We start from the raw sequence: 21,256 nt of genomic DNA, 5'->3' as shown, positions 1-21,256 counted from the left end.
CGGTTGTGGGTGACAGGTGAGATGGAAAATATATATAAAAAAAAAAAAAAAATATATATATATATATATATATATATATATATATATATATATATATTTAAATGTTTGCATCACATGAGTGCTTCTTATGTTTATTAGCTGTTTTTCTATTATACAGGGGAAAAAACTAATGGAACATGTTTGGAGAGCACTGTGGTAAAGAGAGATAGTGATGTAAGGATGATACCTGGAGCAGAAAAGGAGGCTTGGCAGTTGGGGGTCACACTGGAGGGTGGGTAAGTCGTCTCCTTGTGCGGACTGTCTGCAGAGTCCCTGTCATCATGGTAACTGCCCTCATGGGATGCAGGTATGGCCTCTGCATCATCCCCGTTGTCCTCGTCGTCGCTGCAGCCTTTGGGCTGGACCATGTACACGCCCTCAGGGGGGCCCTCATCTCCGCTGCCGGCTCTGGCTCCCCTGGGCTCATCCTCGTCTACGGAGGCCGGGTCGTCGGCGTATTCGCCATTTACCCACTTTTCAATGGCCTCGCGGCGCTTCTGGTCATCCTCAAGGCTCTGGCCCAGACTCAGGCTCTCGGAGAAGTCGCTGTCGGGCCGGTCGCCCTCTTCGTAGTGCGAGCTGCCCCGCTCACTGTTGTCCGCCAAACTCAGGTCCCCCTCGGCATTCTGGGAGCTACCGTCGTACACCACCTGCCGGCTTAGCTTGGCACAGATAGCGTTGAGTTTTAGGCCACCTTTCCTTTTGGCGGCCATCGTGGATTTTCCTGAGGTCTTTTCAGTGCATAAACCACTTTCAGCTGGTGATGAGAAAGAGAGGGAAAAAAAAGAGAAGAGAGCAATTTAGACTTGAATTGTTAATAATTGAAGCAATATTGTCACAGCACGAATATGAGGCTTTTGCTCAGTTATGACACAAGATACAATTAAAGCTCTCTTCCAGGCGCAGATAAGGTTCAACAAAGCACTGGAAAAGAGCGATGCTGTTCTTACACACTGCGTACACACCAAAGAACTACGCCTTTCAGTGGAACATGATAAAGTGGCCTGACTGAAGGCACAGTGTTGATTCTGTCACATTATTTTGTTAGTAATACCCAAAGACACACCTATAGAACAATACACAGATGAAAACACAAGTCACGTGTATACACTGCGAGTTACCTGAGAGAGACAGAAAGAGAGAGAGAGAGAGGTAACAACACATCCCGATCCCAATCAGACCCCCAACGGTGAGCCAAGAAGCCACTACATGGAGATTTAATCCTCAACATGACAGCGGAATAAAAACAGTCTGACACTGTAGACTCTTTTTACCTAAAGAGGCCCAGGCTGCTGCCAATGGGTGCTCTGCTCAGCCTTAACTCTGACAGCAGGGGGAAGTGAGTGGCGTCTGCGGAAGGCTCTAGAAGGCATGGAAAGAGCGTTTTCAGGCAGCAGCAGCAACAGCTCCAGTTGCGCCCTCACACTGTGCCTTCATCACGCCACTGCCTTTATGATCCGCTCAACTCAATGCAACTCAGCTCACTTCTCTTCTACTTTACCCGCTACTTTTTCTTCTCTTTTCTACTCTAGTTTCTTTTGCTCATTTTTTCTTTCCCCATCACTTTATTTCTCTTCTCGCCTCTCACCACTCTTTTTTCTCCTGTCCTCCCCTCTCTTCACCCACCCTCTCTTTTCTCCCCTCCCAACCTATAGGATCTTTTATTGGTTTCTTGCTTTATCTCCTTTTTCTCTTTTAACAACACATCTTTCTCCGCTGTTTCTTTCCTGAATTTATTTATCTTTTCATCTTTTTCTTTCTTCTCTCATCTTTCTTCTTTTACTTCTGACCTCACTTCTTCTTTTACCTATTTCTCACACTGCTCCTTACTTTTTTCTTATGTTCTTCTCTATTTCTCACCTATAATTGTTGATCCTTTTATTCTTTATATTTTCTTCAGTCACCTGTTTTCTACTTTTCTCTATTCTTTTCTCCAACTTTTATATTTTTGTCTCCATTTTTCTTTTTCTTTTTTTATTTCTTTCCAACATCTATTTTCCTCTTTATTATCTTCTCTATTTTAAACTGTTTTTTTTTATTGGTCACCTGTATGCTCATCTACTCCTCGCCTGATGCTCCTCTACTTTTTATGGTCTCCATTTTTTCTCTTTCCTTTTCTGTCCTCTTATTGCTTTCCCTTTCTGATCTTAACTTTTTTCCTTTTCTCACTTCTGTTCTTCTTTCCCTTTTACACTTTCTCTCAACACCTCTTTTCTCCTCTCCTCACTACAGCTTTCACATAATGTCATCTAGTATCTTAAAGGCACTGTGTACTCTATACAGCAGAGTGCCAGTGTTGCTGTGCAGCAGAAAAGTCCCTCTGAGGACATTACTGGCAACTTTCAGGCTGGGGTCTAAAAATGTCTCGCTGGTGGTCTCTTAGAGAACAAAGATTTTATCAGGGTTTGAGAGAGAAAAAAACACACACACACAGACACACACACTTCCTGTGTGTGCCCCGTTGACTGCTGGAGTCCAAGTGTGTTGTGGTGCTAAGAGCCATCCATCGCTCATCCTCTTTCGAGAGATGGAGCAGTGAAACAGGGCTTCTGGGACAGTGGATCCACGGCTCACACTCAAAGCCAAGGTGGTTACAAACTGCATGACAGACACTGCTGGCTGATTGAACGTGGGTCTGGGTCCAGCCTTAAGCACATGCATTATTATCCCATCCCACTGTGCTATCTTTACTATCTACGCTTGTGTAGAAACCCCCCCACCCACCTCGGCCGTCCACAGGCCAGTGCAGATACTGAGCTGCCTTTTTAGGGCAGAATCTTCAGCTCTCTCTGCTACCTTTCCAATTCCCTCTCATACAGCTCAACACGACACAGCGGCGCAGCTGATTCACGATTTAGAAAAGTTCATTTTTAATAGCTTTTCCAGGCTTAAAATCAGATGTGCTTTTACGGTCAGACTTCACTGTCTTTTCTGTGCTGTAAATGAAGAATGGTGGAGAGGCGGGGCTGGGGGGGCCCTAGTGGACATTTATTTATCGCAGTAATCTGTGGAATGCTTTTGATGGTATTTAGATGGCGTATGGTCAGAAGTGTTATTTCTGGCCTGGTCTCTTAAACTTGTCAATATGACACTATTCAACTGCGTGGAGTGTGCGGTAATGAACGTCGCGGCGGGAGGAAATAAGGAAAGGACGTACTGTTCTTCAGTAAATACGTGCACCAGATGCACTAATATTGTTATGAAGCGGAAATCAGATTTATGAACCAAAGACGTGTGTGTGTGTGCATGTGTATATGTATGTGTGTGACTCAAATAAGCTAAGCTAATCAGGATTTCCCATCATGTCATTACGTTACCTCGCAATTATGTGGCATTGTCTCCACTTTTTTTTGCCCTTTTTCTGTTGTTTGTTAAGGTGACGTACACGGTCCAAGGTTAAGCTGTTCTGTCGGGGGCAGAATGCTTGGGGGGCCCCGTGGCCTCGGCACATGCTTTCTCAGTTACCGGGTGTTGCACTCGGCCCTTCCTCTCTGAAACAATGAGCTGAGGAATTATGCGCGCTGAGCGCCGGGCCACCACAGTGCGCTCAAATCCAAACACGGCCGAAAACACGCCGCACTTTCGCCCTTCAGACAATCGCGGGAGCGGGGTGGAGGGGTCGTGCTGTAGAGGACAGCAATTTAGAACAAAAATCAGCTGGAAAAACTATTAGGAAGTGGAAGACATAAATTCTGAAGTATTTTTTTCAAAACACCTCTGAAGGAAGATTGAGGTCATTTGGGTGTAACAGTAAAGGTCACTTTTCTGTTTACTGGGCCACTATTTCATGCTTTAACTACTGATTTCCTGCACACTGCAATCTAGCTTTTCCTTGTAGGAAATGACCCCCTGAGAAGTAATTTCCACAATTTTCCATTATCCACAATTTATGTGCATTTTTTATTTTATTTTGTATTTCCTTTTTTGTTCGCTGACAACCACGCTCTCATGGTCAGTGTCTATTGATTCCTGAGATAATCTCAATTCAAATCTACAGACTCACCATGGATACATTATAGTACAACATAGTCAGGCTTTGTAAAGCCTGGATTTCGAGTCCAACACACACAAAGACTTACACATTCAAAGGGCGTGCTTTTGTTGCTTTTATCTGAAGTCAGGATCTGAGGTATTAAATAAAAGTGGTTAAGACATTAATGAGAGCTCAGAAAAGAGCAGGCTAGGCCGCACTCATAGCAGCTGATTTAAATACGCGCCTGCCAACAGAATTGCCTCTGCTTTGTGCCACAATGGGGACTGCCATGGTAACACTGATGTTTACCTCCAGTCGTTTTTTTTGTGTGTCTATGTGTATGTATGTGTGTGTGTATGTGAGTGTGTGTCTGTGTGTGTGCGCGCATGATAGCGTACAACGTGATAAAATCAGTGGGGACGCAGATGAAAGCACAGTCTCTCCTGTGGGAGGCCTCCACCTCTCAGGGGAGCGACATTCACGTTAGCAAAAATAGGTGTAACAAGCAGCAAAGCCCTATTAATTCCACGCCTCGACCTGCTCTTTGCCAGCACCAGCAAAAGCTCTGCAGCTCAGCCGGTCTCCGAGGTACTGGAAGGTGCTTGTCCACCTCTAATCGTAAACCAAGCGGCAGGGATCATCATAACTAAAACCAAACTTGTTTTTCTTAAGCGGAGATGTTTATTGTAAGGCTGACAAGATTTTCGTGGAAAGAGTGCAGGGCTGGATCCCACCCGCCCCTTGCTCCCGGTAATTCCGTGACTGTATAAGGAGAAAAGCTTTTGTGAAAATGCTCAAACTATTTTAAACAATTTCGACAATAAGAGCGAGAGAGGTCCTCCTTTCTTTTCTTTTTTATCCACAAAGCAGCAAGGTCCAAGATGCACATCAAAGGCCTGCTGCTGCTTGTGAGCTCTGCTTCTCATCAGAACTTCTTGGTTTTGAGAGTTGAGCTAAGGCGGCGGACGCACAAAAAAAAAAAAAAAAAAATTAAACAACAAAACAAAGCAAATGAGAAAAGAAAAGATCTGCAGTGCTGAAGTTGGGCCTCTCACGCCTCTTGTGCCTCTCGCGCCTCTTCAGGCTCTCCACGTCTTGTTGTTTAATGCGGAGCTTCTGTTTATGTGCCAGAATGATATCATGCCCAATCAAGTGGTGTTTCAAATCCTAATAATGCTGTTGGAAGTGCATTATTTGTGTGAACGTGTGCTGACTGTAATCAGCCTGCCAGAGTGGGGAAGTGGCTGTTAATGACTGCTTAGATTGGCGTGTCCTATCCTTTCCCTCTCTCTTCCTTTCCTTTGCACTCTCTCACTCTTTCTCTCCTCCTCTCTCTCTTGCTTTCTCTCTGTTTCTGACAGACAGGGTATACACAGTATGAACACTAAGAAGGGTGACATACACACACATATTCATCATCACCTGGCATCCAGCACAGTCAGAATGTTCTGGAAACAAAGTAACCCAGGCCTGTTCCACAAGTAAGGCCAGAGCACATGTGAAATATGTTCTTATGCTCTGCTGCTGAGCTACTTGTGGTATCCGTCCATAAACGCTGGAACCTGATCCTGCCAGTCGCCAGCCTGAGAGGCATGCATGAGGGGTGTACTGTACTGGTGCAATGTTGGGAATTCATTCACACACAAATTTCAACAGATCTTGATTGACAAGGACAAGAAAATCCCTGTAATATGGTGAGTTAACTAATCTATCAATATGAAATAGGCCAGGGAAATGGAAAGGATATTTGGAGATTATTTTTTATTATTTATGTTCATGCCTTGTGTCAGAGCCCCCAAACCCAGACACTATTTTTATTTTTTTTTTCATCACCACTTTCTTAAAAAACAAAAAAAAAAATACAGGATCTAGCTAGAACAGAAGTGTCTCCCCGTACACAGGGGTGTGAATCCAAAGCCCCATGTATGGTCTGCTACCCATAATCCCACACACCCCCCACTACGACCTCCTTCATCCACACACTAAAATAGTGAAATAGCGCTTTCTGTTTTTATTTAGTAAATTTACAGCTCTGCAGGAAGGAGTGAGTTCTGTGTGCCCCTCCTCCCCCCCCTCCAACAACCCACACTCTTCCCAGGGTGTGTATGCAAGGCCCAGGGAAGCCAAGTGGAAAGCCACTGATGGACCCACAATCCTCAGACCCCTGCATCTGGCCCCTCTTTCATTTTTATTACACAAGAATAACAATAAGCAGGTCCGCGACCCCGTCTCCAGATTCGCCGTATTTTTTCCAACACTCCGTTGCTGATGCTCCAAATTTCCATTTTCTGCATGCATATTTAATTGAGTTTTGTCCCAGTGGTGCGGAAATGATTTGTTTTTTGCTCTCTGTTCACTTGACTCCTCTTCGGAGTCGGTAACCCTGATTAAGACGTTCGCGTTAATTTCCCAGTGCACACCTTTTTTTTGTGCATTAATGGTTCTGATCGTCTAATTAAAACTTCTCAGCTTCGCTGCTGATCACCGCTCGTTGTGCTCCTGACCTGAAGTTTTAATTGCCGCGTCAGAGGCGATAATAATAATTTCTGGGTTCTGATGATTAAAAACAATGCCATTGCCTGCTGCCTACTTTTTAAAGAGAGGAAGGGAGGAAGATGAGTCTAAGAGAGAAGTGGAGTTTTTGGGGGTATGGAAGTGTGGTGTAGCGGGGTGTGTGTGGAGGGGGTGGGGGGTGTTATTCAAGGGTTAGGTGGGGTAGGGGGGAGTGGATTTCCCTCGAGAAGGGCACAGATGGAATTTTCTCTCTTTCATTTCTGACTGGTTTTGGAAGAAAAACAGGTTGGTTGGGATTTACTTCGCTTTCACATGAAAGCTGCCAAAGAGCCACACAGATGGCATACACACACATTTACACACAGCTGGTTGGGCTTTTTCTGGTCTGTTTTTTGTAGTAAATATCAAATAAAATATTGATCCTTTTTCATCATTTCATTGTTTTCACACCTGAACTTACAATAAATACAGTGTATTTGTTTTAATTTCACTCGCATTTCGCAGTTTTTTTGAGTGGCTTAAAGGACTTTGCGATGTCCTGTCATCTTCACCTATGTGGGTTTCCGCTCCCTGTACTAGACACTGATTGGCTTGTAAAAGGACATGTGTCTGATGGCAGCATGTTGTCAATTTGGTGTCGTAATCGTAATCTGTGTAATGCATACTCACAGTCTGATTTTAAAACATCATTTCTTTTTCTTCTTTTTCTATTGTTTAAAGGATGAAAATTACCTACCTTAATTTCCCAAAATATAAAAAAAAGTAAATTTATACGCTTCAGTTAATGTAGACTAAAGGTGTAAGGTTACCCTAAAAATATTAAAAGATGTCCCCGAATTGGATCACATTTAATACTAAAGTAAGTGTCTGTATGAAGCTGTGCTGAATGGCAGGTGACCATTAGCGTGGAGGGCTTGCAACCCAAATTAAATGTGAATTGACACTGTAGAAGACAGTTGAAGCTGTTGTGCTGCTTCAAAACCTGCACACATGCACACTCACTCCATTGCACTGTCCTTTTTCATGGGATGGATTCTAATGGATTTTTTAGATTCTGCTGCAGGAATCAATCTTTAGTATGAGGATACACATACAGACACAACAATTACGCTCAAAATAGAACGAGACAAAACAAAGACCCCCCAGCCCGGACAACCAATGTTTAAAGTCACAAACTGTGGACACACAGACAAACACAGATATATACACACAGACAAGCACAAAGAAGACACACACACACCTCCCTCCCTCTTTTCTCTCTCTCTCTCACACACACACACACACACACACACACTAAATCTGTTTTATTATTAATCAGTTGGTTGCACATCTGCAGTGTGTGTGTTTTTTTTCTATCAATAAAGCACTTATTGCTTTTAGTCTAGAATGTGACCTTGCGCGTTGCGTGCTGTCTTTGGGCCGACCTTGAGGGACCCACTCTGACTTTTCACCAATGCTCTCTCTCTCTCTCTCTCCCTCTCTCTCTCAGACATGAGCCCACAGCCAAGTGCAATACTCCAGCCAGGGACCGCCACGACCAGCACAAACAAACAAGCCCCCAAGAAACAAAGGCACGCACAGACACACAGCGTGCAGGACAATGGCCACAAAATGCCAGTGTATATTTTTAAGCCCCAAAAACGGAAAGGGAAATATGCTGTTATGGGTGCAATTAGGCAGCAAAATGCACAACTCCTAGAACAAATACACGGCCACAAGCTAATCACAAGCCCGAGCACTCACCACTTACATTATCATTGGGAAAAAAAGGAAAGCAACAGAAGCCGGGAGGCTGTAACAGCAGGCGAGGTGACGGCTGTCAGTGACCCCAAGCTAATTTAACAAGCTCAAACTTTACATCGCAAACTTTCAGCTTTGATGAAGACGGGGAAGCGAGTGACACAATTGGGGGACAAAGTTGTTAAAATTGAACAGGAGGTCTGGCAGGCAGCTGGCACGATGCTTTAAAACCAAGGCTTCACCTCAAGTTGTCCGGGCATCAGCGGGCCTTCAAGAATGTGGCAGAGTAACAGGGCCTCTGGGTGGACAAATGCAGTAAAAACTCTGTTAAAAAATCTTTTCTTCTACATAATTTTGGTATAAGAAAATATATAGTGACCACTTTCTAAACATTTTAATGAAATAATATAAAACAGAATGAACAGATGCCCTCTATTGCGCTTAGTTTGAAAAGTAGCCTGGGCGATTTATTACGGTTTTGGATGTCGGGATGCTTTGCAAAATTGCACTGATTTGTTTGTAGTTCCTGACAGAGGGGAACAGCACAATGTGTAATCCCTCTGCCTTTTATCCTCCGTTCTGACAACACACCTTATAACTTTAGTTTAAATGGGTGGGACTAAGCTAAATGGGTGGTCGTGTGTAATGTATGACACTACAACCACGACAAATTTAAAATCGCCTGGCTTTACTTATTTTAGCAGATTTCAAGGCGACTCCTCTGAAATAATCAATACATTTGTTGTAAGATCTACACTAATAAATTAAATGATTGCTAGATTCATCTATAAACTAGGTTCACCATAGGTGTCTAAAATTTTCAGATTGTTACACAATGCTTACAACTCTTTTGGTTTATAAAATAAACACAAGCTAATATGAATCCTATAAAAGACAGTAACCTTAACAGTGTTTAAGCAGGAGCTGGATTGAGTGCGACCCCGGCAGCGGAGGTTAATTAGCCCAGTTGGCAGCTCCAGGGGCATGGGGCCGGGTGGCTGGCAGCAGGGTTTGGCACCGGGGCACGGTCGCGTCGCTCGGGGAGAGCCTCCCCAACACCTCTCGAGGGCCCTTGAGCTGATATCTGCACAGATTAACTGCTTGAGTTGTATTTTTGTCACGAGGTGCTGCTGCACTCGTTGCAGAGGCGGGGGGCCGGTGGGTGGTTATGGGGGGGTTACGTTGAGAAGGGGAGTCTGGGGAAGACTCTAGAGGGAGGAGGAGTGGGGAAGAGTGGATGGAGATCCGGACGAAGCTCTTCTACGGTGAAGAACGGCGGAGGAAGGGGTCGCTGGTGCCGCCTGCTAAGCCGCCGGTGCTGCCCGGGCCAGAGACTGTCAGTCAGAGTCATTATCTGTGGGGATATATTTAATTTAGCAGTTCCGGAGCCACACTGCTGAGTAAGCCAAGCCACAATTAGGGCCTGTCCTCCAGGGGGAAACACAGCACAAGCCGCTCGATTAGTTATCAATTAAGAGTGCAGAAACCTCCACCTGCCGTGTGAAGGCAAGAGCCAGAGAGAGAGAGTGAGAGAGATATAGAAAGAGTGAGAGTGAGAAAGAGACATTCAGGGTTGTAGGTTGTGGATGCAACCTCAAAAAAGACATACTCTCTCTGTCTTTCTGACTCAACCCCTCTCTCTCTTTTCTCTCTTTCTCTCTATGCCCCTTTGCTTTCCTAGCGTCAGGTTAACCTTGATATGAAGCACTGTCACCCCAGATAACATCAATCATGCCAGGCCCTCTCAGATAACCCCAGTGCCCAACCTAAAAAGCAGTGTGTTTAGATGTTTAGACATATCCCCCTCCTCTCTTTCCAGCATATGAATTTCATTACAGCGAAATGAGTTGTGGCATTTCTTTAACAAGACTCTTAAGACATTTTGACAGCCTATAAGGCACTTTGCTGTTAAAAAAATTAAATAAGGCAGAGCAACAAAGCGCCCAGCGCTAGTCGCGAGTTGACGGGCGGCGTGTCTCCAGAGAAAGTGGGGGGAAGAGGAGGAGGAGGAGGAGGAGGAGGAGGGGGGAGGGAATTAGAAAAGGGTGACCCCCTTTTCCCTCGCAAACGTTTCCGGCCCGCGCGGAATGCTTAATTGATTTCCAAGGTTACTCCTCAAATTTGTTTTTCAGATCCCCTGCGCGCTACGCTTTTTAAAGCGATTCCCCTCGAAAATTCGGCCTGCGGTTTTTATCGCCCACCTCGGATTCCCGTGCCCTCTCCTCCAGAAAAAAAGAAGGGGATGGTGAGATGTGTATAGGTGGGGTGGGGGGGTGACATTAAGTAAAAAAACTGCATTTCCAGACAGGAAGCCTTCGCTGACAACATCGATCCCAGGCCACCATTAAAACATTTGCTCTGCTTCACAGACTTTGCCATTTTTTCTCCCCACCCTACCCCTGATTTTATGCACCGAGGAATGAGTCGCAGGTGTCCCCTAAACGTCTGCTGCAGCAGGTACGCAGCTAAAGATCCAATAAACCCTGCCTGCGTCCTAACTCTGACAGAACTGAGGACAGAGCAGCGGCAGCACACATTTAACCCGTGTTGTGTATGTGTTCTGCAACATGGAAGGGTTAAACACAAAGGCTCAGGATGTTTTACCACCACTTCAACTCACCCCAATCCACCAACACCATGCATACATAAGCTGTGTTTGTGCATTGGCACCTAAAGTAGCCGAAGTACAGTGTTGTCCACAAATGCATGATCATACAGTGTATCAGTAGTCTCTATTAAAGGCCTAACGCTCAAGTTTGTTGCATCTTTGTCTACAATAAATGCATTTTCACCCTATCACTATATCACATCATCACCACAACCTAAAAGCATTAAATAGCATTAGGATGACTGCTTTTTATCATTTGCAGAAAAAAAAAATCTAACTGCCCTCAAATTCAACATTTGCTGTTGCTCACACTTAACTCAAAACCGTGTGAAAAAAAGATATTTGCGCTTGTTTTTGTTAAACAACACAATCACAGAGAGCGCGGTGTGTATCTGACAGAGAGATATAAGTGCTCTTTTTAAAAAAGAACACGAGCTTGAGGAGGTAGAGAGCTGCTTTACTGAAAGTGTGTGCTATTTTGGTCAGAGAACACAAAAGGAAGTGTTGCTGGCTGACTCAAACAAAGAATCTGCTTTTGATAAAACCACAACAGCTTCTTGTATATTCTACACTAAAACACGCTGGTTTCCTGATTTTATCGATGCAGCAGACCCTTAACGGAAACAACACAACAAGTAAACAGCACAACAGCTTCTGTTCCGTTTCTGTTCTTCTTTTTTTCTTTTTCTTTCTTCTGCAGACTTTTTAAGAGGTGCAACCTTCAGTTTAGTTTTTATTTCTTTTTATTTCAGACGCTAGACAAGGTGTCAAAAACTGTGAGAAGAACAATATCATTAACGCCGCCTCATGCGTTGACCTAAATGACATGAATGCACTGAAGCTTATGATGAGCTCCAGACACGGGCAGGTTGCAATTTTGCATTTGGTGGCCTCTCAAATTCTCCTTATTATTATTTTAAAGTGAAAACGGATACTCTGTTGAAGTGCAAATTTGATGAATTACTGTAGCAGATTGCTGTTATTAATTATTAAAGCCTATTTTATAAATATTCAGATCTGTCATGCATCTGATAATGAAGGCTTTGGAGAAGGTTACTTCCCGTGCGCATCCTAATGTGTCAGAAATATCACTTTTAATCACGGCTGTGTCAGGGTTAGCATCTGAACTCTAAAAATACAATCAGCCGTGCCGCTTCGCTCTCTCTCTCTTCTATCTCTCTTCCTCTCTTTTGGACTCTCTCTGTCTCTCTCTCTCCCTCTCTGTCTCCTGCCCACTGAGCCAGAGTGAGTGGAGCGAGCCTACTGAAGGCCCTTCCTGGATCATCAGAACGATGATTTGAGGGGAGAATAATGCATCAATGCTGATCTACCTTCTGGACACACCTAGTCCCAGCGCTAGTGCAGCCATATGGCGCAATGCATATTCATAACGGCTCAGTCTGCTTAAGCAGTACTTCATAAACTTCAAATAGAAAACGAACAAGAAGAAGATGAGGAAGAGGAGTAAGAAGAAGAAGACAGAGAATGAGAAGAAGGAGAAGAAGGGGTGGGAGTGTAAAAAAAAAAAAACAGGCAGAGGAGAAAAGCAATAGAAAAAAGTTTCCCCCTCTCCTCTGTGTTCCCTCCTTCTCCTTTTTTCTTCCTCTTTCCGGTTTCTTTTGTCTCTGAGATGAGGATGGAAGCTGAAGGCTGATCCCAGTGTGTGCGTGTGTGTGTATGAATGTGTGTGTGTGTGTTGCTGGTCTCAGGCTGTGGGTAAACTGTGCTGTCAGGTGGGCTTGCCGCTCTCTCTCGCCCAGCAGGGTAAATTTCAGGCGAGAGAGCGATGGGGAGATTAACACTGTCAGAACTGCAACACTAACCCTTCATTATCAGAGCACCAGGGCCTGCAAACACACTCATACACACACACATACACACACTATGGCCTCCAATGCCTGGGCACGGAGCTAGTAATTACCAAAGCAACCTCTCAGTGTGTTTCTCTATTTCTTTCTACCTCGCTGGGCTTCTTCTTATTCTTTACGTCTGTCACCCGCTCTCCTCTCTTCCCTCGCGTTTCCATTGTATTGCCTTTTCCTGCTCTTATTCCATATAGCATGGTGCTGCCAGGCTCTAGCCAGGATGTCGTGACACACTTGTTGCAGTGCCAGGCTGTGGAGGTGGTGTGTACGCATGTGTGTGTGTGAGTGTGGTGCGTGTGCTGTATTAAGTGGCGCTTTATCAAATTAGTTTGGTACCCAGCTGACGTGTAATAAAGGTACAATAGAGCCCCCGCTGCTTTCCAGACATCAATCCTCCGAGCTGCAGCCAAACCAAACTCGGGCCTGGCACTGGCTAAGGCTGCACCGCTCTGCTCCCGCTGATCAGCTTATGGCCTCCTCAAACCCAATAGCAGTGCTTTCAGCCAGCCTGTGTAGATACACACCTTTAGATTGTACCTGGGGAGTCGTCCACATCAGACAATGCAGGCAGAAGCCAGGGCTGAATTAGCTTATACATACAGTTAAATGCATTCTGGGGTCCTAATCTAAGTCTAGGTTTCCCTATCAGCATTCCTATTGGGGCAGTAACACAAAAATAATAGATGTTTATCAACATACGCATATTTTCTAAGGTAATTATTTGAGACTAAGTAGTCTAAACAATGTCATTTTTGGTGTAATTAAATTGCAACCAGCATGGTGTGAGGACTCTTTTAAGAAGCAATGGTAAAAAAAATGGGCAAATTTATGAAAACTTGCAACAAAACATGTTTAGCAATCAGAGATTTTGCTTAAATTGCAAACAATGTGGAGTAAGGCACTTTTGGTAAATGGAGCAATTGTGTGAAAAAAACGGCAAAATGTATTAAAACCTGTGAATAACCATGTTCAATTTTCGGATGTTTTTTGGTTTTGGCCAACGTTTTTGAAGAATTTTAACTCCAACCAGTGTGGAGTAAATGCAGCAATAGGGAAAAAAATGTCAAAATTGATGAAAACCTATGAATAACTGTTTTCAGTATTCGACTTCCAGCAAAATATTTTTTTTATACAGTTTGGTTTTAGAAAGAAATGTTTCTTTTTGGTTCATCCATAGGTTTCAGCTGCTTTTACCATTTGCTCTCATACATAAAGGGCCTTCTGATAGTCAGGGAATAGAGAAGCCTCACAACTCCCCTCCACAAGTTAATCCAGCTCCAATAGCAGCTACTGTAAGAGCTAACAGAGGATGAAAAGCCCTGTATGCCAGCACTGTTTTATCTGAAGTAGCAATTGTTTAAGGCCGTGTTTGCATGCTGTATTTATGCAAGGTGAAGGCCTGCTGCCGCACATCTTCTGGCATGTCGTCTTTTTCAAAGGCGCCTCCTCTCCCGCCGTTCTCATGTGGCGAACGCTCAGTAGTGGGGAGGACAGCGAGATCAAACAGAGGAGGAGAAGGGAGGACGGATGGAACAGAACAGGAGAGAGAGAGAGAAAGGACGGACTACCTCACTGAAATTTATCCCAGCGTCTTGCCTTTTCACACAAATGTGGCAACACACAGGCTCCAGAAACAGGATAAGAGGGGAATTAGACTTCAGAGGGCTTCAAGCCTAGTCAGGAGAACTGAAGATAGCAGCAGGGGGATCCCAACCGATCAGAGGAGTTTTGTAGGGTAGTATAGTGCCGTTTTGTGTTGAATAAAAGTGACAGAGGTACAGAAGAAGTTGAATAGAATATAACAAAAAAATAAATAAAAATAAAAAAGTTAGACCTCAACTTGCACGTAAAATACATTGTGGTAGTGTACCATGTCCCATTAAATTTGCACACCAGTATATTATGTCTTGTATGTGATCTGCATCAGGTACTTCACTCACATTAATTCTGTGCTTTCGGTTTTGCAACTCTGGTAAACAAGTGCAATGCAATGAATGGGTTTGCATCGCCACATATAGAAAGTGTAAAAAGTAAAAAAAAAAAAATAAAATAAATAGTAGGTGATGATCACTCTCTTGCTTTTTGCTGCAAGAAGAGTGTTACTAATATTCTGCTGTGGTAGGAAGGCCTGGGGCTTCAACAGGTGCCACCAGTCACCACTTGTTCATTCAGCGACAGCAGCCCAACATTTGTGTTCTTCAGGCCAGGCTAGTGAGTGGTCTCAGAGTAGGAGGAAAAGTCAACTTTGGGGTCTGCAGGAACAGAAAGAATGAAAGAAAGAAAGACAAACAAAGCTCCTCTCTGCAATATGAGTTTAGTTAGCCAGAGAGTTAGGGGATGAGTTATGGCTCCTGGGCTGCTGGGGAAGCTTGTATTTATGGGGGGACTGAGTGAGTGTTAAATCCCTGCTAAGAAATAAAGTCGTCCCTGGGCGAACAGGGGAAACATTTCACTCAGTCTAAAAGGTGGTTAAAAAAAACGAGGGGCCATTCCTCTTCTTCTGCGGAAAGGGAGAGCGCTATTCCGTATTCTGCGAGCAGGGAGAGAATATATATTTATATATAGAGAGCGAAAGAGATGGAGGGATATCAGATTCAAGGCACATGAATCTTTAAAGTGTATTTGAATGTTGCTGAATAACTCTCAAGGCAAACATTCTCAGGGGATGTGGGAGCTAAAGGAGGAAAGAGGTTGATTCCTCTAAAATTACACGCCATTTCAGAGAGATCTTCCCCAAATGCCTGCAAAGAGCTACACTTGTTGAAGTGTTATTTCAACTCAGAGAGATTTGTACCAACCCAGTGCCTAGAAATCGCACCAGAAGCTCGCAATTAAATTCAAAACAGATTCCAGTAAGATGCATAGACTCCCGTAGACTCCTGACCCCCCACTCTCTCTCTCTCCATCCCATCCCTCCCGTAACTCTTATAGTCCACTTCACTACCACGTCCCAGCCCCCTCACACCACCCCTCGACCAGTAATCACAATTATTCCTTAAAAAGGCTCTATTTCTGCATTAAGTTAAAAGGCCTATATCTTTTTTCCCTTCCCCTCTGAGTCAGGGCAAGCCTCACTTACCCTAAGTATCTCAATAAATCAGCAGTTACTGTTAACATGTACTCCACAATTCAGTCATCAATCTCCCAGAGCTCAGAGTGAAAACAGGGGAAATATCTGCTTAGTAAAATCTCTTGCGAGTGTGTGCACGGACGGAAACACAAACACACCTACGCGTGCATGCACTCGCGCCCTCCCGCACACACACACACAAACATAACACACACATGCACACACACATATGATACACAAACAAACAGATCCACTGGGATGAGCTATGGAGCCGTTGCCAGATCACTACGGAAAAGTACACCAAATTCTATTCTGCAATTCTGACCTCACCTTTCACTAAGGGCTCAATTCCGTTGGTAACAGAAACAAATCAACATGGGTGGAAAAACGGAAGAATACCCCCCCCATCACACCCCCCCATTCATCACTCACTGTACCTCAGGCCTCTCTCTTGCTCACTCCCTCTCTCCCTCACAGTTCAGGCCCACTCTGGGCCCATTACAGCCCGCCTGAGCCTCTGGAGCGCTGGAGAAACTGGAAAGGCCTCAATGTGTGTGGAAATGTGTGTTTAGCTTCGGCGACACCGTATTTATTTAACAAAAGGGAAAGCCTAATTGAGAGCTGCTCCGGATTAAGCCAGAAACACAAGACCAGAAGATGTCTGAGCCAAAAAAAAAGCAGAGGCTCCAGCATATTTCTTAGCATTCGGCAACAAAAAAAGAAAAAAAAAAAAAAAGAAGGAAAAAACCTCTTCAGAAAGCATCTTCAGAACATCTGTATCTAAACAAGCTGGGTGAAAGCTTACCCAGCACTAGCGGGAGTGTCACTTAGCTGGGCAAATAACACCACATGTCAGCTAGCTGAGGAATTCCGTGCCATCCTTCCACACAGGCCTGGGTAGTAATTAAGAACAACAATTTGAGAGAAAAAGTACACAACGGCTAATCCAAAACCAACACACGGAGAAACTGCAGGAGATTAGGCAACGCAAAATGATTAATTCTCATGAACTGTTTGTCATTTAGTGAGGAGGAATCATGGCAGAACGATACAGGGAACACCTGTGGGAAAAAAAATTATGGTCTCCTCCAAAAACTTTTTCCAATCGTGTTGAAAGCAAAAAAGTAAAAATAAGTAATTTTTTTTTTCAAATTTTTCCAACTTTTCCTGAAATTTTGTAAAGCATGTATCAGCCCATTGCAGCCCAAAACATACTTAATTAACATCTTCTAAAAGTTGACTGGCAAAGAAAAAAAACACAAAGAGTAAAGTAAAGTAAAAAGTTTTCGACTTTCCAAACTTATCCCAAAATTTCTGTTATTTCAATTTTGTGAAGCACGACTTTGCTGACATTGACTGCAGTAGTCAGCCCATTCAAAACATATTGAACATCTTTAAAAAAAAAAGTTGACTGATGAAAAGATAAAAAAACACAAAAAAATAATCAATAAAAGTCACTCAAATATTTTGTTAAGCATGACCCCGCTGACGTCGGCTGCAACTGTGGGACGGCCTGCAGCGGAACTGGTCCCATTGCCTCTGACATCACACTCTCTAAAACCCACCCAGCTCCAGCAGCACCTCAGCCTCTTTGTGAGTGAGTGTGTGAGAGTGTAAGAGTGTGTGTGTTTGTGTGCGTTGCCTGGCGCGAGTCTTACCTGGCAGGAGCTGGCCCTCCTCTCTCTCTCTCACCTCTCCCTGGCGCTCTGAAGGAATTCTCTCCACAAAGCAAGGCATTTTTCTCCCCTGTCTCCCCACACGCCTCCACCACAACTAGGCAGGCTGCACTCGCCCTCACATACACTCTCTCTCCCTCTCTCTCCCTGTGTCTCTCCCCCTCTCCCTCTCCCTCTCTCTCACCCTCTCACTCCCTCTTTCTCTCCTGCTCTGTCTCTCTCGTGTATGCAGCACAGATGTCAGGGCTGCGCGTGTTTACCCACTTTACCAGTAGGGGTCCTTCACCACCCTCCGCTCTCCACAAGCCGCTATGGAAAAAAGCAGGCCCGGGAGAGAGAGAAAGAGAGAGCCAGAGAGATCGAGAGAGAGAGAGAGAACAAGAGAGAGAGAGGCCACTTAAGCTACTATTGCGCGGTCGGAGCGCGTGGCTGCCGGAGCCGGACGAGAACAGGGCAGGCTGGTCTGCTCCACTGGGCTTCCAGCCTCTCAGATAGAGTTACACAGAGTCAATGAACGAACGGCAGTCAAGGGCCGGGGTGAGCGGCATGGGGAGAAGACAGAGAGAGAGCGATAAAGAGAGAGAGAAAGAGAGAGCACCTGCCAAATTCGAAAAAGTACATTGAAAATTTGTTGCCAAATCTTGAACCACTAAATTAAAGTAATACACTCCAAATTTTAAATACAAAAAGAAAGCTGACAAGTGAGACACTAAGCAAAGGTAAAACTGACCAAATTGGGAGATACTATATGAAAGTACAACTCATCAAAATGGAAAAAGCAAATATAAAAGGAAAAGCCAACAAATTTGGAGGTACTTAAAAAAAAATGAAACCCATCAAATGTTAAGCTCCTGTTTTAAAGTAAAACCCACCAAACTTTGAGGTACCATATCCAAATAAAATCCACCAAATGTGAAGCATTGATTTAGGATAAACCATCCAAATGTTAAGCAACTACATAACAGCGAAACCTACCACTGCTTACAATATTTTATTAAAAAGTAAAACCCACAAAAATTAAAGCTAGTATATAAGAGTGTAACCCACAATACTGTGGGTATAATATTAAAGTACAAAAAAAAATATTAAACTAAAACAAAACAAAAAAAATTGCTATTTTTGAAAAACAATATTTAAAAAAAGAACTATTCTATTATTATATGTAAGAGAAACTTGTACATCAAAGCAAAATACACAAGACGTCATTACAGCTTGTGTTATTTCACAGATTTCAGCCTTTTAGTGTCTTCTAGCATTCCAGTTCCACTTTTTTATATTTTGATTGGAGCATGCAATTTTTATTATTTATTTATTATCTCAGTGCACTGTACTGAGAAAATAAATACGAACAGACTTGATTTAGCTTTCTTCTCCCTTTTAAACTTGTAACTACTGACACACTCTGACAAATCGTGAATTATCCTTGGCGAAGGGCACGCAGCATCTCTCACTGCAAATATGTAGCAACACGCCACTGCCAGAGGGACAATGAGTAACAAATTCCCCTCTACAACCTCACTGAACCTTACCAGTACCCCCACAAGTATTACGAAATCTTGTTTGTTTATTATCACTGTTGTTGTTGTCATCACTGCTATTATTAATATCAATTCTGTGGCTGCTATTACTTCTACTGGGTATACTCAGACCTCTACAGTGTACTGTGCTTTGGCAACACTGCATTCGATACAGTCATGTCAATAAAGCTATCATGAATTGAACTTGGTAAAGAGAGAGAAAGAGAGAGAAAGAGAGAGAGAATGGGCATGGCTGCTGTTGTCACAGACAACACACGCCACCAGCTCCTCAGTCATGAAAGTCCTAAAAGCAGACAGACAGCCTGCTTTCAAGTTTCAAATGAAAAGGGGTTAAAATACAGAAAGAATAAAAAAGCTAATCAGAGTCATTGACACAAGGCTGCCAGATTCAGAGGCTCTGGGCTATTCCACGGAGGGGAATTTCAAGTTTCTCTCCTACTTGTGGGCCACTTTTCACATTGCAATATTAATGCTGGGGCGAGTGGACGGGCCCTGTTGAAGCCTGACCACACCTCTGTGCTCGCTGATGACAGCTTTCTCTCTCTCTCTCTCTTTTTTTCTCTCTCTCTCGTTCTCTCTGCCTCTCAATCCTAGACAGCTCTCTCAGACAGAAGAATTTGAGACTAAGCCTCAAATTAATATCATGAGCTGGACCGCCCCAAACTGCACATTACTGTAAGTGGAAGGTTTCAAGGGTGAGCTGAAAAACTATTATTCATCAAATACTAGGTGTGCCTGTCCGGGGGAAATAATGTAGAATGAGAGCAGGGACTGACTGCCCTGCTCAAATGGAAGGATGTGCTCTGTGTGTGTGTGTGTGTGTGTGTGTTTTTACACTTCTCTGACTATGAAGAGAAACAAGTATTGTTAAAATGATATGTAAGAATGCATATTATTATTATTATTATTATTTTTATTACTATTATCATATTTTTTATAAAAGCCGGAAATGTTTTGTTTTAAACAAAACAGGTCTAAAAGTAGGATTACGCTTAGTTCCTATTTGATTTATGTAACTATGAGACATCATTATTGTACATAAATAATCATTGGTAAATTATGCATATTATTAATAAATACAGGTACTTAAATGTGTACAATACATAGTGGCCATATTGTTATAGCACATGGGTAATTATAGGTGTTAAGATAAAACTACACATATATACTCAAACATACATAACCCATGCGTAGTTACATTGCATCGAAAAACGTATATAGTCTCATCTACATAAATATGTGTACAAATATATATATAACACATATGGTTCATATAATAATTGAAAAAAAAAATTAGAAATATAATTATAAAAATAAATATGTAACATATGGCTGTTGGAACATAAACTTAAAATAAGTATGTATTAAATGTAATAACTGTGGGGCTCTCATGTTTTCAGTACACTTGACACTCATGTGCTGCCCAATAACTTCCATAAATTCTGCACACAACATAAATGAGATATTTATTAGTAATTCTGGTCCTAAGTCCTCACTCTTGCCTTTTGCAGCGTAATTAGTCAAAACTGTCACATATTTTCCTAAACCCTGTGCACTGACCTATAGTCCCTAGTCTCTTAAGCTTTACTGAGTATGGCTCAGGTTTATGGCTTAATGGCAGCGAAGTTTAGATCTAACGTAACTGTCATCAGGATATAAGAGTCTTAGGCTGATGAGGCACTGCCCTGTGCCCTCAGCTTAATTTGCTTACTCGCTCTGAACAGGATAAAGGGAGCTGCTAACAGGACACATTATCCTGGATCACAGATAGTGTGGAATTGCCAGTGTCTGTGTGAAATTAAACAAACGATAACAACGATCAAACCTGAGACCTGGACAGGTTGGACTAGTTTTTGAAACTCTGTTCGACAATATAAGCAGAACAGACCTGGTTTAATCTGAGAGGGAGGACGAGCTTTCTAGTTTTCAGTTGTTTATTATCGGAAAAAGTGGATAAGAGTGTGCTATATTGCATTGTACATAATAATACTGCAATATCATGATAATAGCATTCAATACAGACGTCTATTTTGTATGTGTTTTGCTGTACATTTACTGTAAAGCTGTAAGGTTTTAATTGTATAATTGTTTGCAGTTTATATGCATGCAATAAATATTCTGCATATGTATTTTTTAGCATTGGCTAAATTGCTTTGTTACATTATTTTAAGTTATTGTTGTGTACAAAAGTTTTTTTTTTACAGATTCTAAGTAAAAAAAAAAAAAGTTTAAA

General features: G+C 43.0%; 1 protein-coding gene across 5 annotated transcripts in view; it reads right to left on the bottom strand.

The window, feature by feature from the left end:
* casz1 (castor zinc finger 1) overlaps positions 1-21,256 on the bottom strand; it is a 102,482-nt gene that overhangs the window by 45,449 nt on the left and 35,777 nt on the right. For 2 of the 5 annotated variants that reach the window (XM_007246786.3, XM_007246785.3), the window contains exons 1-2: positions 17,468-17,591; positions 227-796 (exon numbers count right to left, since the gene is read on the bottom strand). In XM_007246786.3, the coding sequence (XP_007246848.3) occupies positions 227-796; positions 17,468-17,546 (649 nt within the window). In that variant the 5' untranslated portion in view covers positions 17,547-17,591. Of the gene's footprint in view, positions 1-226; positions 797-17,467; positions 17,592-21,256 lie in introns of those variants that run through there. The other 3 variants (XM_007246783.3, XM_007246787.3, XM_007246784.4) reach the window with 2 other exon arrangements.

Source organism: Astyanax mexicanus, chromosome 13 (genome assembly GCF_023375975.1).
Source record: "Astyanax mexicanus isolate ESR-SI-001 chromosome 13, AstMex3_surface, whole genome shotgun sequence".
In the NCBI taxonomy this organism is placed as follows: domain Eukaryota; kingdom Metazoa; phylum Chordata; class Actinopteri; order Characiformes; family Acestrorhamphidae; genus Astyanax; species Astyanax mexicanus.
Note: the sequence above shows the minus strand (reverse complement) of the source record. Positions and strands in the feature narration are given on the sequence as shown.